Raw genomic sequence first — 25,803 nt, forward strand, 5'->3', positions numbered from 1 at the left:
TGTTCATTTCCTTCGCTTCGACCACAAAATCTTAGCAATCTCGATGAGCAGCCTGATGTCTGAAGAGTCTTGAGTGTCAATGTGCCTATGGCCCTGGGTCATGTTGCTCACATGTGAGCTTCTTTGCTGACATTCTACCTACAACTGAACTTGATTCATCTTGCAAGATTCCTGCATTTAGGAGCAATGGGACCCCGCATGGCTGGCTCGATCACTGGATGGCTGGGATCTGAAGAAGCCATGAAGCGGTCAGCCGTTCGATTGCCAGAACCCGCGTGCTTGACTCACCGCATGAACGAGATGGAGTAATCCAGATCCTAGGCGTTGCCGTGCTGCTTCGACCAGCATCATGACGAGGAGGATAACTTGACAAGTGTAAGAGGCTAAGATACCTAGTTCATACAGCGACTTCTTACAAGAAACCCCGAGTAAGATAGTTTGAGAACAATATCAGGTGACGCCAGTGTAAAAGGGAAAGCAACTGCCCCTCATCTGTGTCCACTGAACGCCATCGTCAGAAGATGCAATCACTATCTAGACCTCTATCGTACACCCACGGGGATCAAAAGCGCCTGGCCCAATCCCTCAGAAATCCCCTTGCCAATCAAACCCTACACCATGCCACAATCCACCTGAAGCGAACTTCAAGTTCCTGGAGCCACTGCACCAGATCCCAAAGCACATGTTCCCAGTACTGTACATGCATAACTGTCCTGTAGCCACCACATCAGAACTGCATGCATGATTTTTGGCGCTGCAGCAACATCAAAGTCAAACAAGCAATATCCCACTTGGATAAATTGAAACAATTCCCACCACGCATAAGCTTATGATTTGTGGGGGGTCGAGTTCGCCTGGTTCATTTGTTTTCCTTGACGGACACAGCCTCACTTTTGGGGCTGTTCAGAAGAAACGGTGTAGAAGAGGATGGTGGTGGTTGGATGGGAAGGAGTGAGGCGGGCTTGCTTTTTCTGTTCGCTACGGGACTGCATTCTAGCAGTGATAGTAGGGCTGTCTTTTTCCTCTCTCTCTCTCTCTCTCTCTTTCTCTCCTCTTTGTTGATATAGTCCATATATGTATATCGGGTTTGTGGCCTTAAGAATAGATATATGCACACATGGCAGTTCTCACACTCGAGAAACGATTGCTACATCAGTTGAATCATGAACCCTATCAGTAGTAGAAACCACAGCTCCACAGCTAAAGTACATACGCAGGGGTGCAGCAAAGCGAAGCATTCACGCAGACAAGCCCAGAACGCATGACAGGGCTAGCGACAAACCAGCTAAGCAACGAGCAAATATTTCCCTTGCATGATCGAGGATTTGGGACCTGCCTATAAATACACAACGGAAGCGTGTGCTCTCCTCATTGTTGGGTTGCGAACATACAATACTTTCTGAAATTGATTCGTCCTTCACGACTACTATACATACAAAAACCCCATATATACCTCCCACCAACAACACATCCAGTATACAACAGCCCACAGAGACACAAAAGACCGACAATGCCACCCCCAGAGACCCAGCATTACTGGCTCCCCGGCTACGGGCTCTCGCGCTCCATCGTCCTCAGCCAGATCCAGTACTTCCTGGGCCCAGCGGCGAGTGCGCGGCCGTATTCCCATCAGGTGTGCCACCCAGCAAGATTTCAGCTTCTCCCAATGATATATGCTACATACATACATACATATTTAGCATGTCCCACCGAATATCCCCTCCAATTCCCAATGATCAACGACAGTTACTAACCACAGATTCCCTCGCCGCAGGGCCGAGACGGCTATCTCATCACCGGCGTACCCTTGACGCGGGTACGTCTTCTCCTGACTGGAAACAGTAACTATCCTGCACTAAGACTTTCGAGGAACACCGTCCTAACTCTACTCCCTTCGGAAACAATATAGGACCAGATCGACGATCTCGCGGCTATGTCCAGGGAATACGAACGGCAGGAGTCGCTTCGTATGGCTGGTGATAGCATTAATGGGAGCTATGGCTATAGCAGCTGCAGCAGTAGCGGGGCAAGTCCGACAGCTCGATGTTCGGGGGGGAGAGAAGGAGAGGAGCCGTATATCAATGAGATTGTGTGGATCAGGGGTGCCGGTTATACTAATGGTCATGGTGAGACGGGTGGGCGACGGCGCGTGAGGGGGCTGGGGTCGAGTCGGAGGCGGGTGAGGTAGTAGATATCCTGAAGTTTAAGGGTGGATGTTGGTTTGTGGGTAGAGCTCTGACTGTATTAGAATGAACAACCAAAAAAGATAGATCTAGATTCAACATTCAATTCCATCATCTCTATAGATCATTCGTAACTGCATAGACCAACCAATCACACGGCATGAGGCAATAGTGGGTTCAATGTTCCCCCGGCATCAGGAGATTCTATCATAAGCGAGACAGAAGCTGAGGAGCGATTGGTACAGTGTACCAGTCAGCTGCTGCGTCCCATCTGTCGCTTCCTTGATCCCCGAATTGCCAATCCTTTACAGAAGATAAAAAGTTGTCCCGGTGGAAACTTCGACAGTACTTCTTTTAGTTTTTTTTGCTTTTCTTCCAGGTCGGGCGTGGATCGTCACACCAAAAAAAGGCTCACCTGAAAGCATGTCGACAAAGAGATACATAGGGGGGAAATAGACAGGTTCATGGGGAAGAGAGACATAAGCAAAAAGAGGTAAAAAAGAAGAAAGACATGAAAAGTGGACCACCTGAACGCCAGCCTGATGCCACTCTGCTTGGTCCCATCATTTCAGGAAGCCCGCCGCACTTCGGCGGGAAATACTACTAACATGGAAGAACCATTAAGAGAAGGGTAAAAGGACGAAATTCTTGTTTCAGAGAAAACTTCAAAGAAGGGTTGTCATTTATTTCGCAACGGCCGCGCTGTAGGATCCATTAGACTATATACTTCAAAGGGTTCCCTCGGATCGAACTTACCTCAGGACTTGTGTCCGGAAGAAGGCACCCTTGGTCTTCTCAATAACCTGCTGGTAAACCGACTGAGGGGGGTGGTTCATGATAACAGTGCCCTCCTTGTAGTCGATCTTGGCATCGACTCTGGTGTCGCGGATCAGGTTGACGATCCACTTCTCACCATCGTCCTGGTTCAGACCCAAACGGGTGGACAGGTCCCTACAGTCCGGGTTAGTCACATCATTTCTTATATCCGCTCTCTCGTAGCACGTACTTGATATCAATGCGCTGGTGGATCTTGCAGTAGCTCTCGGAGATGAGGTGACGGGCGGCCTCAACGAAAGCATCGGCAGCAGAGACGAGGAAGAAGTCGCTCCGCAACACATCCTCGGCCTCGCCCAGCTTCTTCTGGGCCTCCTCGAAGTCGAAATCAACATACAGCGCCTTGACGAAGTCGGTGATGGGGTCGGAGTATTCGTAGCCCTCCTGGCGAACGACCCGGATCAGATCCTTCAATTGCTTCTGGTAGACGCTGGTGCTCTTGTGGGCGCGGTTGCGGTTGGTGATAACGGCGGCAGCGAGGTACCGCAGGATCCAGGGGCAGCTGGTCTGGATGGTGTTGATGTAGGCGGGGGAGAAGAAGAGGTCGGTCAAGACATCGCGAGCGGGGTCGTAGTTGAAGAAGGGGAACAGGGACCAGGTGATCAACCAAGAGCGGTTCTGCAGTTGTCCCAGGGGGTTGTTGAAGAGACGGGTCTCAATAGAATCCTTGACCTTCAGAACCTCCTCCATCGCACCCTCCCAGCTGGTGGTCAGAATCTCCGAGGCGAGCTTACCCCAGGTGGCGGAGGCAACCTTGTCGTTGTCGGTGGACAGGACACGGAACTGGTAGAGGAGCTCAGCAGCATTGCCGTAGCTACCGCAGCTGTACTGGAAACGACCATAGTCGTAGAGGCTGTTGACCATCTCGATCGTGACACCGTGCTGCTCCTCGAGGAACTTCAAGTTGGCGACCTTGTCGCTGCGCAGGTTGCCCACGACGCTCTCATCCTGCAGGAGCTCGGTGATCTTGGCGCTCTGGTCCTGGTAGTGTTGCAACTTGGCGAGAACCTCCTCACGCTTCTTGATGAACTCTTCGGGGATGGAGTCGGAGTTGTTGATTTCCTTCCAGAGGTTGGCGACGTAGTCGGTCATGTTGGTGTGCTTGAGCAATTCATACTTGGCACGGATGGTTTCCCGGTCGTCATCCTGGCCGCCGGAGCTGAATTCGAGAAGAGGGAAGACCAAGTGACGATCGAGGTAGGGGATCAACTTGGGGAGGAGGTCATATTGGTTGGCGATTTCTTCAGCGGTCTTGGGAGGGTGGGCGGCGGCACCACTGAGAAGGGTCTCAGCGGAGGGAGGGACGTTGGCTGCCATATTGTTATAGAGAAACAGCAGCTGCTGGAGAGTGTAGTGGGGGGGAGGAGGGAGGGGAGGGGAGGGGGGAGGGGAGGGGGGCGGTAGAAAAAAAAAGGAGGAGAAGGGTGGAGGAGGAGGAGATAAAGGAGCAACAACGAGAAGATCTCGAATGAGGCTTCTGGCTGGGCAAGAAAGACAGACTGAGGCAGACAGTCAGTCAAGAGTCAGTGTGCGGCGTCCATCTTTTGCGCTGGCGAAAATGTGGGCGGGAGGGCTGGTTGACGCGCTAGTCTCTTCTGGGCCTAGTCAAAGGTCTCCGCGCCGAAGCAAGAAAATCATCGCTTTTGCTTCATCTTCTTCGAGATCGTATGTTCTCGTCCCTCATCCCCCTCCCCGCTTTCTTCTCTTATTTACCGCTGGGTTGATCTTCGAATTCCTTCAGGTTGGATTCTATTGTCTGATCTTATCTATTCATACTCTAAACCCATCTACCTCCCCTTCCCACCCTCCAATATTTCGATGGCATCCTTCCTCCAGTCTCTGCCGGTGTGCACGGCTGTTCGCAAGCAGTCAACTGCTGTTCCTTTCACCCTTCACAAAGCCTCACAGTCCATTGTCTCCCTGGGACCGCGTAGCTCTTACTCCACACTATCTTCCTCCGCTAGTCTGACTTCTGCCCGTAAGTTTGCAGCGCTTTCCGTCTAGTTCCATGCATCGGGGACAGTAAGCATGCATAGCTATTGCTTCTGCCCGGCACACCAGATAAACCAGAAAGGCATTGCATGTATACTGATTCCATCCCATGGCATCCAGCCCGCCATTCCTCTCAGCGCCTCAATGTCCGTTCCACCTCCGCACAGCAATGTCGCACCTTCATCGCTCAACTGAACCGCCGCCAATCTCAGACGCTCAAGGAGAGCGCGCCGACGACTCCGCAACCGCCTGCTAACCTGCAACTCACCAACCTCCCCTACTTCATTCGCCGCACCGCCTCCAACCTCCTTCCTGTATACGTTGACACCAAAGCCGGCGGCACCAAGCGCGAAACCAAGTTGCAGAAGACGGAGGGTGATCTTGATGCGTTAAGATCGGATCTGGCACAGTACTTGGGTCTGGAGTCGGGCGACCCTGGCGCCCCCAAGAGCCCAGAGGTGACAATCAACCGTCTCAACGGCCACATCATCGTCAAGGTATGGCGCAGCACCTGTTATTATTTCTCACGCATGGACCTAGCAATCGGACTGACGCAACTATCATTACCAGGGCTGGCGGAAACGGGAGATCGAGCGTTTCCTGACGGAGCGCAACTTCTAAGCCTATCAACCAAATGACCTGAGATTGGTTTCTGGATCCTTCTCGCTCATTCCTCAAAATACGAATGTCAATATCTCCTTGTCCACCACAGCTTGGCCCAAAACGACAGCAGCACTAATAGCACGCTATCACGTCACAAGCAACTCCCATCGACCCCCGGAGCGTCAAGGATCCAAAAAGAAACAGATCACCAAAAATTCAGGGAAAATCAAACACCGTCCCCATGAACCGAGAATCCACTACAAAGATACGAGTGGGAGAGAGATGACACTCAAAAGCAGAATATTTATCACAAAGGGGGAAAAGGGCGAGCGAGCTATAAGCGAATAGTCCGCTAATGATGGTTGGAATTTTCCCTTTCTTCTCGGTCAACTAAAATAACCACCTAACTCTTATCGTCGTCGAACCATCTCCCATCGTTTTACATTTCTTCCTCCTCTTCTTCTTTCTCTTCGTTATCCGATTACACAGTGTACTATTCCTCGCTCTTCATAGTACTTGCTCCAGGTGTTTCGTTTTCGCATTTCCCTCTTCGTCTCTTTTCTCCCGTTGCGAACTACGGAGCTATCTTCTGGCTGTTCTGTCTGTCATTTTCTGGCGTGATGTGTGTGCTCTGTTTTCCGTCTCCGTTGTGATCTCCACTGTATTCTCTGTCCAATGATCTGAACGGCTTTGGTGTTTCCACATTAGTCTCTTGTGACATACTTAGTAATTTTTTTCGATGAAAGACTCGGGTATCTCTTATACTTGTATTGATTCGAATCTATAGGGTAAATGGTATGGCATGATTGGAGCCATCGGTATTTTGGAGCGGTACGTGCGGACAGACCGTCTACGCTGGCGGTGCTTCCATCATCAAGGTACGCGCTCAACGGAATCGCAGCTTTCCCCGGAGCTACGCTTCGAGTCGATCCTGGGCCGACCCACTTCAAACACTATATATGGTGGTGATTGTGTTCATTTTTTTTACGCCCGAGGGTATTGAACATTGTACAGCGGTAAATCACACAAGATACACACACATTGTCAAGTCACGCCTTTCAAAAATCTTCCCACCGGCGCCAAACGAGGAAAAATTTAACAGATGAGGAGGAGGGGGTCAAGGAGGAAGATCAAAGCTGATGCAGATATAGTTTACTAATAAGTTGAATAGAAGACATGATAGAAGCAGACATCAACAGGGGGCATAACTGAAGCTGGTGCCAGGCACGCGATTCTCGCCACGAGGCAAGTAGCTTGAAACCTGGCTCAAAGTCTGACCTGTCACTCCGCAAGTCGAGCGTAGGTGAGCAATTGCCGAACAACACCCGGATCGATATTGGGCATTAGCAACGCGCCTAGCAAACTCTCCTTGCGCGGAACGATTCCCGAGGGAAAATGCACCGTCGAGTTGGTATCTGCTAGCTTCGACTTTTCTGCGAGCCGGCGAAGGATGGCCAGGCCTCGGTTAATGATTGAGCGGTATGCTTCAGCTTCATCAGCCTGACCTCTTGCAGCATGAGACTGTCGGGTGTTGGTGGGGGGAGGAGGAGGAACACGCTCAGTGCTCAGAAGACATGACAGTCGAAGAAGGTGAATGGCAAACCCGTCCACTGATTCGAGCCACGTTTTGGCAGTAGGGCCATCTGCATACCCTGAAAGAATGTCGGCCGCCAACAAGCCTTGCATGAGGAAGACCTTTCGGAGATCTGCAATGGCCAGCGGTTTGCGGGGTTGATCAGGGATCGGACATATCGCGAGGCCAAATGCACGAGTGAGCAGTTCTTGTTGATTCGAATTGCCCTCGCCAGAGAAGATGGCTCGGAAGAATGTCCGATTTGGTTCATCACGCGCCAGAAGCTTGGCCAGACTGTCAACAGCCGCGGGAGTGTACTTGTGTACAGACGGATTGTATGATGTAAACATGATGCCTTCTGAACCAATCACTGGGCCCGGAAATGGGGCGAACGACAAAAGGAAATGTAGGAGACACAGAGCTTCTTCCTTGCTGGGCAGCTGAATGGTGTGAGCAACGTTGCTCAAATAAGTCACAGTGTCCTTCATGAAATCTAAAGTGTTCTGGTGTGTCCGTAGCAGCATGTTGCGAGTACCCAGGTACCGGATTATCGTTGACATGAATTGGACAACAGGAGGCGTCGACAAAATTGCAAAATTGGAATCTGAGAATGAAAAATTCCGCAGGATAGTCGTTATGCAAATGAGCCTATCAACAGCTCGATCTAATTCGTAATCAAGGCTTCCGAACTCAGGCACGTCAGCCAAAGATGTCCATTCGGACTGACAACCACGAGTCACTTCCTCATATGAGGATAGAAGCATCGAGTCCGAAACCTCAGGAGAATGTTCTGCAAGGAACTCTGCTTGATCTTCTGCGCACTCTATCAGACTCTCTACCAGGTCGTCACAATTATCCAATGAAACTTGAATTGCAGGCTCTGACGAAACGGACGCGAGGGTGTCCAATGCCACGCGCATCTCGGCATGGATTCCAGACTTGATGCTCATGGTAAGGGCGTGAATGTCGATGACCCCAAGCTCAGCAAAAGCAGGAAGATTCGGCTTTAGCCTCGTGATGTCTTCTCCAATCTGATACATCTCATCCACAACTATGGGACCATGGAAGTTGCTTTCAGGAAGCACCATTGGCTTGAAGGGATCTTCGATAGGCTGTTTGAGAGGCATATTAGAAGGCTGATCTACTGGCTCCGGTTTACCGGGAACTGATATCGAGCCTTTGCCACGCTGCGCAGGGGATTGCCCGGGGATTTGAGTGCTAGGATCATGCGGCGTTGGGGGCGGCTGGGATTGACGCGATGTACTGAGGCGGTGCTGGTTCTGTTGTTTGCTCTGTGTTTTTACCGGCGTTGGAGTTGCGAAGCCATTTGCAGCATTGTGTTGTACATTATTCGGACCAGGAGCACTACTAGGGGAGGGGTGCCCCATCTGCTGTGGAGTTTCGAAGCCTTGGACTGGCTTTCCCGCTGGCGACTGTAGTTGCATGCCCGAAGGATCGCTAGGCTGCCGAGACAACGACGACTGCTGCATTTGCTCCGCATATTGCTTTTGTTGGTTACTGAGGAAGGCTTGTTCGTACGCTGCAAGGTTCCGCTGGTAATGTTCCCGAATTTCTTGCGCGGCCATCGGGACCTGCATCGGGGGAAATTGGAGCTGTGTGGCGATAACTTGCCACATATTGGTGGCTGTAATCTTCTTCGACCCTCCAAGTTTCATGACGGTAGCGTAAAGTTGGACAAGATTGATCGGACGACCACACACATGTGGGTTAGGATCCAAAACAAGATTGCGCGACATCATGAACTTCTGCAGGGACCGCATGAATCCTTCTGGGTTCATGGGTTTCGCCATGGTCTGCTGCATTTGCCTGATAGCTGCCATTTGCTGGGGGTTCGCCATCGCGTTCATCCCAGCTGCCATGGGTCTCCCGGCCATGGCAGGATTCATTACCATTGGACGGCCTTGTTGTTGCATCTGCATGGCATGCAGACGTTGTTGCTGCTGCGCGGCAATTGCTTGTTGATAGCCTTGTGGCATGCCACCAAAATGAGCCTGCATTGGCGGTTGCACACCGGCGGTCGTCATTGCAGACGCGGGAGCAAATTGAGGACCCATGCCCGGTGGAAACGGCTGCCCCGGCATGAACGTGTTATTTTGGGGTGTATTCACCCTGGTCGGAGACATGTGTGTCCCTACTTGAGGGCCTGCTGGTGTAAATGGGCTCGGGGAAGCAGTTCCCATCCTTTGGATGCCATGTTGATCGAAGTCTTGCATGATAGGCGACTGGGTCACATTCGGAGATGCTCCTTGTTGGAGATGCTGATACGGAGTGGGATGCGAGGGAAATTGCGGCGCGCCGTTCGAAGCACCTTGATAGCCGGGGAACGGCACCTGGTGAGGGGTTTGCGAACGGGAGGCAGCAATGCCGCCAGGAGCTTGCCTTGGCGACATTGACAAACCATCCTCCGGCCGTGGCCGCTTGGACGGGATTACCTGGTTCGGGTTGTGGAAGCCAGGCGAGACATTGCGAGGCACGCCGTTGAACATGCGCTGGTATTGGGTCGGGTCAGGAGTGGGAGAGGCTTGGAGGAATGCCTGAGAAGGATCAATGGTCGCCTGGTGAAAAGCACCATTGTCATGGTTCGGAAGGTTCAAGGCGTCGGCTGGCCAGGCATTCATGTCGAGTAGTTTTACCAACCCATCTGCGAGGCGAAGCAAGCTATCAGAAAAATTGACACATGGATTGGGGAGCCATCATCAAGCCGCGACGAGGGGAATGGGGATCTCAAAGTCATCATGACCTCCATCAATGGGAAGGAGTAGAGACGATGAGTGTCGATGAAATGATGAGGAGGGGGCAGACGCGTCAAGCTTGGTGCAAGAGCTGGCAGAGAGTCGCGCTTCGCTCTGCGACACGAGCAAAGCAACAGCCACACCTCAGCGTGCAATGAGGGGGCAATGGGGGAGAATGATGGTGGGGAAGGTAGTGAAAAGGGGATCGAATAGGTTTGAAAATATCAAGAAGGAAAATGGAAAGGGACAGATAGGATGGATGTACATACCGACAAGGCTGGATAACTAAAAATGCCGACTCACAAGCGATGGAGGCCGGGTCCCGAACAGCAGTGGTTGGAAAGGGCCGGCGAGAGATTGCGAGGGAGAGGAAGCAGGTCACGGGACCCAGTAGTACTGTTCGGGGAGGGAGAGAGAGAGTTTCAAAGTTCTGGGAGCGCGTACCCGGCAGAGGCGAGAAGACTCGGGAAGGCAGCAACAACCAACTGGTGGCTGAGGGCGGGAAAAGACAGTAAGTAAGCAGAAAGTCAAGTCAGAGGGCTCAGAGCTAGCTTGGCACGAGGAAAGTAAGAGAGAAACCAAGGTCGGAGGGTCTGGACCAGGTGGGTAAAAGCTTCGGGACAGATCAAACAAGAGATGGATACAGTAGACAATAAGATAGCGCTGCACTTCCGTCTAATTCTATGACATGACAGCCTGGAGACGGAGAACCATAGACAGAAAGAGGGAGGGCGTTACAACGTGCGTGGTTCAAGGTAGTTTCCGAGGAATGGCGAAAGGGTGGCCCGTCCTTCTTTAGTGCGTGGCCACAGTTTTGGAGGAGGGAGGGGAGTGGAAGAGAGTGTGTGTGAAGCGTGTGGGTGTGTGTGTGGGTGGGTGTGTGTGTGTGTGTGGGAGCGATTCCAATGGCTGGCACCACATAATGGGCGGGCAGGGCGTACCTTGTTCAATGTACCTAGTCGTGTAGGTACACTCACCGTACCTTGGGAATTTGGTAATTTATCTTGGATCTTATTTTAGAATTTCAGGGTAATTTTTATTTTTTTCCCTTCGCAATTTGGCGCTGAAAGAGATGGACGAGATATGGGGGAGGGGGGAGAAGAGGGTCTGGCTTTTCGGGTTTCCTTTTGGAAAGGTGGAGTTGTGAACTTGAAGGAAAGACAAGAATGGAGCCAGGACGTGGAGAGGGAACACAGAAGCGACACCTCAGGACACGAAACGGAGGTAGAAGAGGAAGAATAGATGAGATAACGAATGAGAAGAGAGTGGGAAATCGGTATGAAGCGTGATGTATGACAGACAGTTGATCTTACTCCAAGCAATGAACAGCGGCAGCAGCAGCAGCGAAAAAAAGCAGCAGTTCAATGCAGTGAAAGGAGGTGGCTAAAATAGAAGGCGGTCTTGAACGGCAAAATACTCATCCGGATCTGTTCTACTTGGGGTTGTCTAAGCTACAACAAAGTACTCAGCAACTAAGATCATATCAATTTTTCGGAGTGAATATCTGCAATACCTGATTGCTGACAATAAGTTACGCCTTCCCAAACCTGACAGAGATACCATCAGACCGGCCTGTTGGGATTGTCAACCAAGTTACCTACTACGGACTACGGACTACGGACCTAATAGATTTTCTGACGTATCAACAAAATGAATGAAACTCATCCAGCATCCCATGCGCGTCTACTGTATGTCATCAACCTACTCCGTAGTCAAACTAAGAATAAAAAATTGATCATGACAATAAACTTTCCCGCCTTCAGGGCTTGGCTTTTGGGTCTTGTTGAACGAGGGGACATTCCATGGCCTGTGCGGAGGATCAACACCCCCAACAATGAATTCCCACCCACTACCTCGCCTGTTTTTGTGACTTCAAGGAGTTTAGTATCTACGATAGTAACTACTATTTAACCTTACTTACACCTTTGTACTCACATTACTTAGTACTTAAACATCGACGGCGTCCGCAAGCGCTGCCAAGCGAGGACCTGCCATATCGGGAAGGTAGCCCAACTGGCCGGGTCGTACCAGCACAAGCTGGCTGTTTCACCCATCTGGTACAGGCTAGGAAGAGGGATCATCGTGAAGGATGACAACAAACATGATCTGGTGGGGAGTCAACTATCAGCACAAACATCTTCACGGATGCCAAATGAAAAACTTATAAAGAGCATTTCCCTTCGCTTGTCTGAGCATTCCGCTTCGACTAGGCACCTCGAATCATTTCTCATCTGAATTTCTTACTTGACTTCCTATCAAGATGGCGGCATCTAAAGAATGGCAGAAGATGCTCAACGGTGAGCTCTACTGGGCCTGGGACGCAGACCTGCAAGCCAACCGCCAGCGATGCAAAGCAGCATGCGACAAGTTCAATCAAGCAGGTCAGGTATCTCGACGTCGTAGGGTGGAACTATGGAGAGAGTGAGAAGCACCAAGCTCATTCGTTCCAATGTTTATTCCTACGAATCATCAAGCTGATCTGCTACCATAAAGTATTGTTGGTGACACTCGTCCTCTCCCCCCAGCCCTCTCCGATGCCCAGGAAGACGAGAAGCTTTTCAACGAGACGGATCCATTTGTGGATCCTCCGATCTCTGTCGATCACGGATTGAACTTCAAGGTGGGAAAAGGCACATTCCTCAACTTTAACCTTCTCGTGCTTGACACCTGCCTCGTTACAGTCGGCGAAAGGGTGCTTTTTGGTCCTAATGTCTCTATCTACGGCGCCATCCATCCCATGGACCCCGCCGTGAGGAATGGACTTGAAGGCCCTGAAGCTGGCAAGGAAGTGCACATCGAAGATGATGTATGGATCGGAGGTAGTGTCATAATCCTCGCTGGGGTCACGATCGGGCGTGGATGCACCGTGGGAGCTGGAGCTGTTGTAACAAAGGCACGTGGATCCGCACGACTCCGGGTACAAGACTAACCACTGACTCCTGATGGCTCTTTGTTTAGAGTGTACCACCGTTTCATTTCGTTGCAGGAAATCCTGCTCGAATCATACGCAAGATAGAAACAAGTATGGATCCTGACCAGCAGCCAAAAGAACTTGGGGCGGAGTGAGACAGACTATATCCACATCGGTATCTCTCTATGATGATCACAATCGCGCTAGATATTTTCTCATCAATCAAACCATATTTGCAGCACGCTCTAACTGTTTCAGTGAGTGATGTCTGAAGAACGTTCCAGTATGACCACTTCCACAAGCAAGATCTGTACAGTACACAACCTGTGGGTGCCATATTGCTATTGATCGAGCTTGTCTACGCAGTACGATTTACCCAGTCGATCAGAGTATAAGATAGTCATGTGGCCGCACCAGCCCGGGAGCCTGTGTCTATATGCGTCGGTGAGCTTGGAATGAAGTGGGGCCAGGGATAGGTAGCTTACAAAGGTCGTCCATGATATGTTCGTATCATCATCGGGACTTTGAGCCGCCCGCGCATCCCAGACCTTTTTCAACAAGTCGTTCGGTACTGGGTTCCGAAACTCAGACCTTCTCTCAATTTCGCGCAGTCGTCCCAGAATATAATACCGCGAATGAGGTGACAGACAGTCCGCTCCGGCCATGAACAGAGGTAACACGACAAGCTCTATAACTGAGCAATCGGACGAGATCATCGCTGTCGCGTCGAGGATCTTTATTACACATTCCTGTATCTCCGAGTCGCGAGCTGGTCTATGCGGATCCATCAAGCGTAGTATACGCAACACACACGCAAACTTGTGGGCTTCTGCTATAGCCATCCACAAGGGGTCCGATGTGGGATAAGTCCTGCAGTGAGGGTCCCACGAATAAAGCTTCTGCTTGGCCAGGTGCAAGGCAAGTTGATACTCATCCCATGATAGCCAGCCCAGCATGTGCTCTTTTGACTTTTCCAATGCATCGCCGATGATTAGAAAGATTTCACGCGGGACTCCATTGACCTGCTCGAACATGTCATCGCATGCATAGGCGACCAGGTCTCGAACGTCCTGGGAAAAGCACATCCGTTCGGCACCAGCAAATGCTCGGACGATGTCAAGCCTATTGTTAGTCGTCAGTAGGATTGGCACGGACGCTCGCGGCACGGGTGACAAACCAAGCCAAATTCCCTAGAAAGAAGACCGCTCGCTGTCGACGGCCATTCAACCCGTCGGCAATCAATTGTTTATATACGGACATGGCTCCTGTGATATGGATTCCATGAGAAGATACCCCTGATTCGCTTATCTGCATGTATATCAGCCCAGTGTTTGAAGCAACAGCCATGTTGGGTCTTCCGACTGGTTGAGCTTACATCGTGGAGTAGCAAAAGTTGGATTATAGCGAGGACTGTGTCCTGTTCCTCTTCTCGCAGCGACGTCCGCTGACTCTTTCGAATCTCCCCACTCAACGCGCGTATTGCTTTCAGTCGATACTCCACGGCGGTAGCTTCGTGCATTGCTTCGTCCCCTATGAGCCTGCCAAGATGGGAGGCAGATAATCCTAGAACGGCATATAACAAGCCGATCTGTTTCCGTGCTAAAGGAAGGATAAATGCTCTATATGGGTTTTTGTCATCGTCCCCAACCTCGGCAATCTGATGAGGGCAGATGACTTTATCGTCTAAGAGACACTGTTAATGTTTCCATTTCCCGAAAACATCGGCTCCCAGTAGGGATGGTCTTACAATGCGTCAATAGCCTCTCAGTGAGAGGTAATACGAGGACTGTGCTAACGTCGTCTGAAAGCTCTGCCAGCGGCTGGTTGGAATCATCGGAGATAGATGATTCTTTAGTGGGGGATCTCGAGCTGTCTCCAGCCATAGCCACCGAAGTCGATCCTGTGACACCGTCCGATAGCCCTTCTGTTGCGGAAGACTGTTCTCTGGTCAAAGCTCTGTTGCTGACAGGTATACGTGCCCCTTTCCACTTTCCTCGACTAGCGATACCACAAAATCTGAACTGCTCTGGATATCCTCCGCATACCAAACCTTTGGAGATACAGCGTTCACAGCTTGGTCGACCACGATCGCACTTGCGGCATTTTTCCCGGCACGTCAGGCATGCCGGACCTGCAGCAGTATGTGAGCAACAGTGGTAGATACCTCAAGAGAAAATCGCAGCTGGGTGCCTGCACTCATACCAGCTCGTGGCATTCTGCCGTCCTCTCATGGGCGTTCACCGTACGACAGTTCTTTCGCTGCTGTCCACGCGACACCGGGAGTTTAAAGCGATGACATTACCCGTATAAGCCACAGAACCACATACGAGGTTCTAAGAATGATCACACAGTCTGTTGATGGTGGTGTTCCTTATGTGGGTTCCCGTCTTCTTGTTTCACAAGGGACTGATGTTATCGCCCAAGTAGGCTGGGTGATTTACCCGATCAAGGTACTGGTGGGGCTGTGGAGTGATGACTAAGGACCTCTCATGCACCCACTTTCAATCACGGAATAAGGCACTGCGCAATTTCCACTTATCCAGCCGTACATGCAGTTTGCATCTGCATCAACTTGGTGTCTGGTCCACTGCAGCTTTGGGCTATTCGACTTGCTATAGAAACTAGGATCGCACGCATATAAGCCCCTCAGGATGTGGCAATTTTCAGGTGGCTCTGTCGTGGGATCAGCGGCCGGATCCGGAAACAGCCTTGGTCGAATACGAACCGCAAGCCGACAAGGAACCATGACATTAATGTTCTAGAAACGCTAGTGAGAAGGGTGATTCAAAGATGCCACCAGCAGGATTATCAAACTCGGTCGATCGCCACGATGCATATGGAGCTTGCATTGCAGGGACCGGACATATGCACCCCGTGGGACGTCTCGCTAAGTATGTAATCATGCTGATCACATCTGCTTGATATGCAGACCTTAAAACATTGGTGGGATGAGTATTACTGTAGTCGTCTGACTTACAGACTAATAAACTGACATGATGCTCAGTTGAAGTCAAGATGGTACTCATAAATGAGCGAGGTTTTATAGCATACCAATCTGAATTTACTACAGCAGACCCAAGCTAAACAAAGATCCCTCGGTACTATGCATGGGCCATGTCAGGGTCTCTCAATTCCAGAAATACAATTCATACAGCTGGGCTGGCCCCAGCTTGGAAGTTCTTGCCAATACTGTCCAAAGTGAACTGATGGGAAGTTCGGTCAAGCAGGTAGTAAGAAGTGCTCAACACGGCGTAGAGTCAAAGTAACCATTTATGACTATTCGAACAGTTGCGGTGGATCAACCGGACATCCACACCATGATCATGGTAGATTAAGGTCACCGTGCTTGGCTCGAATTTGGATTAGCTTCACCTGTACTAAACGAACAGGGCCAGTAGTCTAGATGTATCTGGCAGGTTCGTTCCGCTGAAGTCCCTCGATCAGCAGCTTCTTCCTTGAGTTCAGCAGGTTCATTGAAATTGCTTCGCGGAGTACCTATGGCTGTGTATACACGAGCCCAAGCTTATACAGGAATCGTTGGTTGATGTACTTGGTAGGTTCATGCCAGCCTGTTATATATTGGTTCGAGGTTTCAACAATATACGAGATTTGACACTCAGAAACAGTTCCAGAAACGCTTGTCAGTTTTCTGCAAGAATGATACAATGATTGCCCATATTTTTTCTGCTGCGACTTGGTCGATCTGAGTATATCTCGTATCGGGCACGATGTGAGTTCGACGCGGCTGAAATGGGCACGGACTGAAATCATTCATGATGCAAGCATGCTAGACGATTGATAAATAGCCCCTGCTCTCGATGAGTGAAGTGATTCAGGAGAGCCCTGGGACTTGCCGAAGGCCTGAGGGTACGTGGATACCTTCGTATCTCTGTGGTAGGATATAGGATTCTGTGTTTGATGTTGCTGTTTACAGAACATATTCCTTGCTAGATAGGCTGAGTCTTTCCCGATGGCCCAAGTCTGTATGCTCGCGTCTATTTTGAATAATGAGGTTAGCCAGATGCTGTGACGATAACATATGGTAGAAGCATAAGAGCTTAGTATATAGTGACTTTTGCTACTATGTCTCAGTATGCGGGATCCTCGATGCTAGTGGACCGATGACGATTTCTGCTGCCTTGGAAAGATCTCCGGAAGATGTAAAAATAGGTAACTCGTGACTACATGGCTGATGTTAGCCAAGCCGACGAGACCTGGACGCTTGTTCTTTTGGACGATCAAATTCTCCGGCCATAAAAAGATGGACAGCATCGATTGGTAAGGACAGAGTGAGTTGTATATATTCTGATACGCAACGACCGTACCATTCAGCGGACTCAAAACATGACAGATCCGGTATTAGCTATGGACTTTAGGGTGTGAGTAATTTGTGCTTTTGCTTTGAACAATCAGATATTCCAATTTGGGTGTTGATTCAAGACAAAAGACTGTACGGTACCCACAGAGAGTATTGTGCTTGGCACTTGTAGATGGTTGCTGAACCGGGCTGACCGCGAAAGGTCTGCCTGAGGTTGCCACCAGATGCTTCTAGCTGACTGATCACATGACCAGGATCTGAGCTTCGTGAGCCCGGCTAACTGTCATCGACGCAATAGCTTCTCTAAACAATCAAGTTATCCTACAGCCCGCATCTAACGACTTTTGCTTCGTTGTGACCATATCGTCCCAAGAGACACGGCACCTTCATTTTCAGACTTCAACTTTCTGGTTCCGTTTTAGACATTCGCCATGGGAGACGTCGCCGTGGAGACTCCGGCGAACAACGTCACGCCTCACACCAAGGCAGCTCCATTGGACACCATCCCCAACATAGACTCGCTGGAGGGCACCGGAAACGACGGTGGCGATGAGTATGCAACCTTGAAGCGCTTACAGAGACACTTGGAGTACGTTCCGCGACCGCGTCGATGTCGCCTCAGCACGTATTGACCCTTGCCCAGGTACATTCAGCTCCAGGAGGAATACATCAAGGATGAACAAAGGTAAAGCATCCTTTTATCGTATACCGGATACATAACTAACGATGAATAACCTTACAGGAGCCTGAAGCGAGAGCTTGTTCGTGCACAGGAGGAGATTAAGCGGATACAGAGTGTTCCCTTGGTCATCGGCCAATTTATGGAAGCAATCGACCAGAAGTATGATGCGCCAGCAATCTAAGAATAACAGCACTGACTCTTATTCAAACAGCACCGGTATTGTGCAGTCATCGACCGGCTCGAATTATGTCGTCCGCATCCTGTCTACCCTCGACCGCGAGAAGCTCAAGCCTTCATCCTCGGTCGCCCTCCACCGTCACTCCAACGCCCTTGTTGATATCCTCCCCCCGGAGGCAGACTCCTCGATTGCTATGCTGGGCGAGAATGAGAAGCCAGATGTTACATATGCGGATGTTGGTGGTCTCGATATGCAGAAGCAGGAGATCAGGGAGGCCGTCGAACTGCCTCTGACGCACTTTGACCTTTACAAGCAGATCGGTTCGTCCTCCCCTTTTGATTAGACCCCATTCTTCTGGTGCAGCCACAGTCTTGGGAATATCTCTCTGACGGAACCAGGTATTGATCCCCCTCGTGGTGTCCTTCTGTACGGCCCTCCTGGTACCGGTAAGACCATGCTTGTCAAGGCAGTGGCGAACAGCACAACCGCCAGCTTTATCCGTGTGAACGGTTCCGAATTCGTGCAGAAGTACCTCGGTGAAGGACCTCGCATGGTCCGTGACGTTTTCAGAATGGCCCGGGAGAACTCCCCAGCTATCATCTTCATCGATGAAATCGATGCCATCGCCACCAAGCGTTTCGACGCCCAGACGGGTGCCGACCGTGAAGTTCAGCGTATCCTTCTGGAACTCCTGAACCAGATGGACGGCTTCGAGCAAACGAGCAACGTTAAGGTCATCATGGCTACCAACCGAGCGGACACTCTGGATCCTGCCTTGTTGCGTCCGGGTCGTCTGGACCGTAAGATTGAGTTTCCGTCCTTGCGCGACCGACGTGAGCGCCGGTTGATCTTCACCACAATAGCGTCCAAGATGTCCCTCTCCCCTGAGGTCGACCTTGACTCGCTGATTGTGCGCAACGAGCCGCTTTCGGGTGCGGTTATCGCGGCTATCATGCAAGAGGCGGGTCTCCGCGCCGTTCGTAAGAATCGCTACAACATCATCCAGTCCGATTTGGAGGATGCCTATGCTGCTCAAGTGAAGACTGGACAGGAATCCGATAGGTGCGTTTTTTTTTTCCTTGCTGTATTTCTGTTTGGCTAATGACTAACCAACGCTAGACTCGAATTCTACCGGTAAATCAGGTATACAAGAAGCGCTGGGTTTGAGTTGGCCATGTGTTTGCAACAACAATTAGGCTGGGTCTTAGCTGTAATACTGTTAGGCATAACACATCAAGACAATGATTGACGTATCTAGGGATTTGTTGACGTAGGTTGTTTGAGCATATATGAACATTATTATTACAGCGATTCGACACAGCATATGATTATCAGTGTACAGCAGAGCACAGCACTTAGAAGGGGAGCTACCGGAGCTCCACGGCAGCGTACCTGTCAGCTGCTCACCCGGACAGGCAAGGTCCCGGGCGCGGACTTACGATACTCGGATACGGGTACAACAGGCAGCAGGCCAAGGCGGTCTTACATCATCACTCTAGCGCCAGATAGGCTGATAAGAAGCGGTAAACGGCGTTGGGGAAGAACAATCGTCCTCCTCCCCCAACCACTGTCGCTAGTAATGGTGGTTTGACAATGAGATCAATGGGTACCTATAAAGTTGACTGCGTATCTTGAACCCAGATATTTAGTCAGAAGTATTGATGGAATTCCTGAAGATAAAACAATCGAACTTGAATTCAGGCACCGCAGCTCTGCTGGCGCTAATTACCTTAATTCATGAGAGATAAACCCCGTGATTGAAGATCCCCTTGCCAATGACGCAGCCGGGGCAGCCAACCATTGGCTGGCCCGCAGCAGGACAGCCTGAGGCGGCGTGAGGTCGCTCCGCAACCAACCAGTCACTCGCATCATCGCCCTTCCTCCCATTCCCCCCCCCCCCCCCCCCCCCCCCCCCCCCCCGCGCCCCCCCCCCTCCCCCCCCCCCCCCCCCCCCCCCCCCCCCCCCCCCCCCCGGACCTGACCGTGACCGTGACCTCCTCCTCAGCTTGCCTTCCTCGCCTCTCTCTCTCCGTCTTCCACCTCGGGTCCCTTTTCCTCTTCCCATCTCCCTCGAACTTGGTTCATCCATCATCGACATCTTTATTCATTCTCCTCACTCCCGTTCTTTTCCACCTTCCGTCATTGTCTCTCTTTGAGTCGTTCCTTCCGGGGTCGCCGTTCATCATGAAGTCCGTCTCTTTGCTCACAGCATCTATGCTGTTGGGCTACACCTCCGCCGAGGTTCACAAACTCAAGCTCAACAAGGTCTCCCTTGATGAGCAGCTGGTAAGTACACCATCAAGGCAACTGTCGGCCTTGTATTCAGCTCAGCTCTTCTTCCAACTCGGAATCGCTGATCTATTGAATGAAGTCCACTCATAACATCGATGCCCATGTTCGCGCGCTGGGTCAGAAGTACATGGGCATTCGCCCCAACATCCACAATGAACTGCTCCAGGAAACCCCGATCAACGACCTGAGCCGTCACGATGTTCTTGTCGATAACTTCATGAACGCCCAGTGTAAGTCCCTATTCCATTGGTCTCCAGGGTGAGTGGCTGCTTATCGTCTTCCGTAACAGACTTCTCCGAGATCGAGCTTGGTACCCCTCCCCAGACGTTCAAGGTTGTCTTGGACACTGGTAGCTCCAACCTCTGGGTGCCTTCTTCGGAGTGTGGCTCCATTGCCTGCTACCTTCACAACAAGTACGACTCGTCTTCGTCAAGCACGTACAAGAAGAATGGAAGCGAGTTCGCCATCCGCTACGGCTCTGGCAGTCTCAGCGGCTTTGTTTCTCAGGACACTCTCACCATCGGTGACCTGACCATCAAGGAACAGGACTTTGCCGAGGCAACTCAGGAGCCTGGCCTGGCCTTCGCTTTCGGCCGGTTCGACGGCATTCTCGGATTGGGTTATGATACCATTTCCGTCAACAAGATCGTCCCACCCTTCTACAACATGCTGAAGCAGGGACTTCTGGACGAGCCCGTCTTTGCTTTCTACCTTGGCGATGCCAACAAGGAGGGCGATAGCTCCGAGGCCACCTTCGGTGGTGTTGACAAGAGCCACTACACTGGTGAGCTGATCAAGATCCCTCTTCGCCGCAAGGCCTACTGGGAGGTCGACCTCGACTCCATTGCCCTTGGTGATGACGTTGCCGAGCTGGAGAACACTGGTGTCATCCTTGACACCGGTACTTCCCTCATTGCTCTCCCCTCCAGCCTTGCTGAGATGATGTAAGTTCATCGGGTGAATTGTCCACGGATATGATGCTAATAGTTCCACAGCAACGCCCAGATTGGTGCCAAGAAGGGCTGGACTGGCCAGTACACTATTGACTGTGCCAAGCGCTCCTCTCTGCCCGATGTGACCTTTGCCTTGAGCGGCCACAACTTCACCATCAGTGCTTTCGACTACACCCTTGAGACCCAGGGCTCTTGCATCAGTGCCTTCATGGGCATGGACTTCCCCGAGCCTGTTGGTCCTCTGGCCATTCTGGGTGACTCCTTCCTGCGCAAGTGGTACAGCGTCTATGACCTCGGCAACAGTGCCGTTGGTCTCGCTAAGGCCAAGTAAACGATGGGTTCATGAAGCGTATTCTCATGGTATGTACGCAAGAAGGAGGGGATGATATCGCATATATTAGCTCGATCCCCTAGCGCGCAGTAATCATTCTTATTATGTTATGGTTCAAGAGATGGGTCAAATTCGAACTCAGTTGTTGCTTTAGTCCAGGCTCTTCCCCACAGATCGATGTGTACTGCCGTGACTAGTTTCGTAATCATCGTGTATGAATTTATACCAGTACAATGAAAGCACAATCAGATCGTGTTGAGATAGAGCATCTTACGGGAGAGTTCGTTGGTCTTTGTTTTCTTTGTGCAACTGGATGATGACGAGGTCTGGGCCGGGAGCCGGTGGTTTTGACGGAAACCCGAGAGTCTCGCCCCCCCTAACCCCCCCCGCACAGGCCAATTCCAAGTTCGAAGGTCAGCCAAGCGGCTGATGGACCGACGCTTGGCACAAGCACAACCAGTGTCAACCACTCTCTCTTCCCTTCCAGCTCTTTGCTGCTGCTGCTGCTGCTTGCTGGAAAACTTGCTACTGCTCCTCTTCCTCCAGCTATTTTTTGGGGGCGTTCTTCTTGCTCCATCTCCCCCACCCAACTCACCCACCAACCACTTCCACTCACTTCCTTCACCACTGACCAGACTTAGCCTACCTACTCAGTACTTCCTTCCCACTCTCGTGACCTTACCTCCTACTTTCCCCTTCCACCTCCCCCCCCTCATGCAGCTTTCTTGTTCCTGATCGCATCCCCAATTACCACCCTCTTTCATCATCATCAATCCTCGTATTCTGGTCATAGATTACCCTTTTGACACTCGTCTTGCTAGCCTTTTCCAACCGTGGTTTGTGTTTCGTCGCGTTCGATTCGCGTGGCGAACCATTTGCGACCAGCTGATCCATAGAACTGACCGCGGTTGTCTTTCATTCAACCCCCCATCTTTTGACCATCACAGCTTCGAAGCCCTTTCTTTGTGCTTTCGGGTTCGACCTTCTACCTGCTTACCCACCTACCTGAATAGTACATATAGTACGGATCCGAGCAATCGTCTCCCCGTCGCGTCTCTGGATCACAACAGAACCCCAGTTTACTCCGATCCTCCCCTCCTGCCTCCATCTTTCTACAGCGGCTGCAGCGGTTACCGAAGGCGTTGTCTGGGTTTTTGTTGCTTCGGGCATGGCTTCCTAGTTCCTTGGCTCGATCTTTCTTCCATCGCGATTTCCTTCATCATTTGTTTTACACACCACCCTTCCTTCCTCGACTCTCACAATTCATGAAAAGGAGGGCAAAAAGGGTTGGTTGATTTCGCTACCGGACCAAGGATCGGTGTGGGCTCCAATATAAATGCTTGTTCGGTTACCATCCAGCCTTCACTACCCGATCACCGTAACGTCGTTGCTCAAACAGCCCGGCGATGCGGTGGAAAGGGAGGATGCGCTGTTCTGGTATGTCTACCAGACCACCGTCACCGAGGGTGACGGGCTGGGAAATAAAGTCGAGGTGAAGCGCAAATTTCCGACCAAGTTTGAGTCACCCGTCGATGGCGAATTGGTTCAGTGGAGGATTGCAAAAGGGGATGTCATCAATGGGCCGTATGTCACCATATTGAACTGGAAACCCACGTTTCGAGGTCCGATTGCTTTCACATCTCGGGAGCTGAGACTGACTTCATCTGCTATGTTCCAGGGTCGATTTCATGGTGGTCGATGAACCATGTGCTCACGAGGTTCAGTTCGGGGGACTTTGCGCAGAGTGTGGGAAGGATATGACTGCGTATGGATCCTAAGCGCGCGTAAACGTTAGGCTGTCAACGGATTGCTAATGTTCGAGTGATAGATCTACCTACAACTCGGATTTTCAAGATGTCATGCGTGCGACGATCCCGGTGACCCACGAAAACACAGGTTTGACCGTGAGCGAGAGAGAGGCGACGCGGGTGGAAGAGGATGCAAAGCGCAGCTTGTTGTTAAATCGGAAGCTGTCCCTTGTGGTCGATTTGGACCAGACGATCATCCAAGCAACCGTTGACCCCACGGTGAGGGAATGGATGGAAGATAAAGACAATCCAAATCACAAGGCTGTCAGCGATGTCCGCGTGTTTCAGCTGGTCGAGAATGACCCGGGAGCGCGTGGAGTATGGTACTATGTCAAGTTGCGGCCCGGGCTGGAGTCCTTCCTGCATAACATCTCGGAGATGTTTGAGCTGCATATCTACACCATGGGCACTCGGTCTTATGCGCAACATATTGCTGCTATCATTGATCCCGATCGTAAGCTGTTTGGAGATCGCATTCTGAGTCGAGACGAGAGCGGTAGTCTCACAGCCAAGAATTTACATCGGTTGTTCCCTGTGGACACTAAGATGGTGGTCATCATCGATGACCGCGGGGACGTTTGGCGCTGGAGCCCCAATCTCATCAAGGTCGTGCCGTATGACTTCTTCGTCGGCATTGGAGATATCAACTCCAGCTTCCTGCCCAAAAAGCAGGAACTGGTCTCTCCAAGCACGCCGGGCGAGAAGTCTGCGGCCAAGACAGTAAAAGCATCGCCCCGTGAGCACAATGCTAATGGAGCTACGGGCAGAGCAGGGGATCAGCCGGAGATGTCAACATTGGAGCAGCTAGTGACGATGGGCGGAGGAGACGACCCTCGCCTACTGCAGGAACAGAGCGATGCACAAAATGAGACGATCATGCATCAAGTCGAAGATCGACCGTTGTTACAGAAGCAGAAGGAATTGGATGCAGAGGAAGATGCCGCTGAAAGTAGTGATTCATCAAGTAGCATGGACGACTCACCGGAGATCAACAAACACCGACATCTTCTTCTGGAGGACAACGACCGGGAGCTGTTTGATCTGGAGGTTCGTCTTGAGCAGGTGCACCGCAACTTTTTCGACGAGTATGACCGGCGGAGATCACGAGCGCTGGGAGGACGAGTGGCAGCTTTGCGCGGCGAGAAGACACCCTCAAAGGACAAGGACGTCGACTTGAAGCTAGTTCCCGACGTTAAGGACATTATGCCGGCCATTAAACGCCGTGTTCTCAGCGGTGTTGTTTTGACCTTCACAGGAGTACTTCCTCTTGGCACGGATACACACAACGCGGACATCTCGCTTTGGTCCAAGAGTTTTGGTGCGACCATCAGTACGAAGATCAATTCAAGGGTGACCCATCTCGTGGCCGGACGGAACCGCACGGCTAAGGTTCGAGCTGCAACGCGGTACCCCAACATCAAAATCGTGAGGACACATTGGTTGAGTGACTGCCTAACACAGTGGAAGCGTTTAGACGAGAAGCCATATCTCCTGCCTGTGCACCCAGATGATCGCGAGCCGCCAATTTCGCCAGGCCAGGAAATGGAGAGTTCTTGGCTGTCATCTGAGGAAGGGACGGGGGTCGCTGGCACGGAGGAGGACGAGCCTGAAATGACGGCCGATATCTTGCAATCGTCTGGGTTGACCGAGATGTCGCCTATTGGGTATGACGCCGATCAACAAGCCGCCATCCACGAGGAATTGAAAGAGTTTCTGGGCAGTGACGACGAGAGCGAGAGTGACAGTGATGCCTCCTTCATGGAAGATGCTCCCACAACGGCGCCCAGCAAGAAGCGAAAGCGTCCGGAGGATACAGAAGATGAGGAGGACGAGGGAGGAGATGATAACGGAGACAGGGCGCAAGATGCCGGACCCCCCCATGGCTCGCGACTCGCGCAGCGGATTCGGCGGGTGTATGAGCGGCCTGGCACCGCACTCTCCCAAGCAGTGTCTAGTGCAGCAAACTCGGAATCGCCCAGCAGTGAACCGGAGGTGCAGGCCGATGCGCCTTCGGGATCCCAACCAGCGGGCACGATGCCGGCTCCGGAAGAAGAGGATGATGAGCTCGAACGGGAGATGATGGCGGCGTTTGAAGATGGCGATTACGACGCGACGGCCGAGGAGAAGATCGCGGAAGAGAACGGTTGACATTAGTTAGCAGCTCTAGACGTTGTCTTTGTTCTGTGTGGATAGGCTAGCGGTCATACTACGCTGTTGTCATCGTTGATAGGAGCATTTTTGATTCGAGATCATGCTGGCAAGGCATAGCGAGGGCGTTTGTGCGCGATTCCGTCTACGAGGGGGTCAAATTTTATGGGGGTGTGACATAGGACTCAGGTATAGGGTTTAGGTTTTTCGAATTTGAATGTGTATTTGGATTGAACAGTGTATC

At 51.4% G+C, this 25,803-nt stretch overlaps 9 protein-coding genes across 9 annotated transcripts; 6 read left to right on the forward strand and 3 right to left on the reverse strand.

Moving 5' to 3' along the window:
* Positions 1 to 1,497: 1,497 nt before the first annotated feature.
* On the forward strand, positions 1,498 to 2,188 carry BO66DRAFT_427224 (uncharacterized protein; the record flags this gene model as incomplete). Its single annotated transcript, XM_025650335.1, has 3 exons — positions 1,498 to 1,633; positions 1,760 to 1,816; positions 1,910 to 2,188. Exons 1-3 carry the CDS (start codon positions 1,511 to 1,513, stop codon positions 2,186 to 2,188), a joined length of 459 nt encoding a protein of 152 aa, XP_025506181.1. The 5' UTR covers positions 1,498 to 1,510.
* Positions 2,189 to 2,935: 747 nt separating this feature from the next.
* Positions 2,936 to 4,334, reverse strand: BO66DRAFT_317770 (eukaryotic translation initiation factor 3 subunit E; the record flags this gene model as incomplete). The annotated part of the gene is made up of 2 exons (XM_025643576.1): positions 2,936 to 3,134; positions 3,190 to 4,334. The coding sequence occupies 2 exons, from the start codon at positions 4,332 to 4,334 to the stop codon at positions 2,936 to 2,938; spliced, it is 1,344 nt and encodes a 447-aa protein (XP_025506182.1).
* Positions 4,335 to 4,835: 501 nt separating this feature from the next.
* BO66DRAFT_399678 (mitochondrial 54S ribosomal protein mL49) lies at positions 4,836 to 5,630 on the forward strand (the record flags this gene model as incomplete). The annotated part of the gene is made up of 3 exons (XM_025648697.1): positions 4,836 to 4,995; positions 5,079 to 5,506; positions 5,580 to 5,630. 3 exons carry the CDS (start codon positions 4,836 to 4,838, stop codon positions 5,628 to 5,630), a joined length of 639 nt encoding a protein of 212 aa, XP_025506183.1.
* A 948-nt stretch (positions 5,631 to 6,578) lies between these two features.
* Positions 6,579 to 10,204, reverse strand: BO66DRAFT_33736 (putative ARID/BRIGHT domain protein (SWI1)). Its single transcript, XM_025644327.1, has one exon. The coding sequence runs from the start codon at positions 9,822 to 9,824 to the stop codon at positions 6,894 to 6,896; it is 2,931 nt and encodes a 976-aa protein (XP_025506184.1). The 5' UTR covers positions 9,825 to 10,204; the 3' UTR covers positions 6,579 to 6,893.
* A 1,994-nt stretch (positions 10,205 to 12,198) lies between these two features.
* On the forward strand, positions 12,199 to 12,867 carry BO66DRAFT_436434 (sugar O-acetyltransferase; the record flags this gene model as incomplete). The annotated part of the gene is made up of 2 exons (XM_025650926.1): positions 12,199 to 12,359; positions 12,432 to 12,867. The coding sequence occupies 2 exons, from the start codon at positions 12,199 to 12,201 to the stop codon at positions 12,865 to 12,867; spliced, it is 597 nt and encodes a 198-aa protein (XP_025506185.1).
* Positions 12,868 to 12,900: 33 nt separating this feature from the next.
* Positions 12,901 to 15,243, reverse strand: BO66DRAFT_345143 (Zn(II)2Cys6 transcription factor). Its single transcript, XM_025644539.1, has 6 exons — positions 15,052 to 15,243; positions 14,597 to 14,980; positions 14,225 to 14,532; positions 14,027 to 14,157; positions 13,335 to 13,971; positions 12,901 to 13,281 (listed from the first exon to the last, which is right to left on the reverse strand). Exons 1-6 carry the CDS (start codon positions 15,062 to 15,064, stop codon positions 13,234 to 13,236), a joined length of 1,521 nt encoding a protein of 506 aa, XP_025506186.1. The 5' UTR covers positions 15,065 to 15,243; the 3' UTR covers positions 12,901 to 13,233.
* A 1,950-nt stretch (positions 15,244 to 17,193) lies between these two features.
* rpt3 (proteasome regulatory particle base subunit RPT3) lies at positions 17,194 to 19,618 on the forward strand (the record flags this gene model as incomplete). The annotated part of the gene is made up of 11 exons (XM_025648698.1): positions 17,194 to 17,228; positions 17,263 to 17,299; positions 17,422 to 17,433; positions 17,590 to 17,756; positions 17,811 to 17,852; positions 17,910 to 18,008; positions 18,061 to 18,347; positions 18,426 to 19,089; positions 19,147 to 19,161; positions 19,286 to 19,297; positions 19,336 to 19,618. The coding sequence occupies 11 exons, from the start codon at positions 17,194 to 17,196 to the stop codon at positions 19,616 to 19,618; spliced, it is 1,653 nt and encodes a 550-aa protein (XP_025506187.1).
* A 560-nt stretch (positions 19,619 to 20,178) lies between these two features.
* Positions 20,179 to 21,756, forward strand: BO66DRAFT_390069 (pepsin-like aspartic protease). The gene is made up of 4 exons (XM_025646923.1): positions 20,179 to 20,313; positions 20,399 to 20,549; positions 20,609 to 21,263; positions 21,315 to 21,756. The coding sequence occupies exons 1-4, from the start codon at positions 20,212 to 20,214 to the stop codon at positions 21,601 to 21,603; spliced, it is 1,197 nt and encodes a 398-aa protein (XP_025506188.1). The 5' UTR covers positions 20,179 to 20,211; the 3' UTR covers positions 21,604 to 21,756.
* Positions 21,757 to 22,939: 1,183 nt separating this feature from the next.
* On the forward strand, positions 22,940 to 25,559 carry fcpA (protein-serine/threonine phosphatase; the record flags this gene model as incomplete). Its single annotated transcript, XM_025643566.1, has 3 exons — positions 22,940 to 23,187; positions 23,282 to 23,368; positions 23,432 to 25,559. 3 exons carry the CDS (start codon positions 22,940 to 22,942, stop codon positions 25,557 to 25,559), a joined length of 2,463 nt encoding a protein of 820 aa, XP_025506189.1.
* Between the last annotated feature and the right edge of the window lie 244 nt (positions 25,560 to 25,803).

Source organism: Aspergillus aculeatinus (assembly GCF_003184765.1).
Source record: "Aspergillus aculeatinus CBS 121060 unplaced genomic scaffold BO66scaffold_12, whole genome shotgun sequence".
NCBI lineage: Eukaryota > Fungi > Ascomycota > Eurotiomycetes > Eurotiales > Aspergillaceae > Aspergillus > Aspergillus aculeatinus.

Bases quoted from the DNA above. Each gene is read 5' to 3' on its own strand.
- BO66DRAFT_33736 (XM_025644327.1), bottom strand. From the start codon at position 9,824: ATGAATGCCTGGCCAGCCGACGCCTTGAACCTTCCGAACCATGACAAT.
- BO66DRAFT_345143 (XM_025644539.1), bottom strand. The intron at 14,533-14,596 runs GTAAGACCATCC...AGTGTCTCTTAG, and splicing joins TGAGAGGCTATTGACGCATT to ACGATAAAGTCATCTGCCCT. The intron at 13,972-14,026 runs GTTTGTCACCCG...GACTAACAATAG, and splicing joins TTTCTAGGGAATTTGGCTTG to GCTTGACATCGTCCGAGCAT.
- BO66DRAFT_390069 (XM_025646923.1), top strand. From the start codon at position 20,212: ATGAAGTCCGTCTCTTTGCTCACAGCATCTATGCTGTTGGGCTACACC. The intron at 20,314-20,398 runs GTAAGTACACCA...TATTGAATGAAG, and splicing joins TCTCCCTTGATGAGCAGCTG to TCCACTCATAACATCGATGC. The intron at 21,264-21,314 runs GTAAGTTCATCG...ATAGTTCCACAG, and splicing joins TCCAGCCTTGCTGAGATGAT to CAACGCCCAGATTGGTGCCA.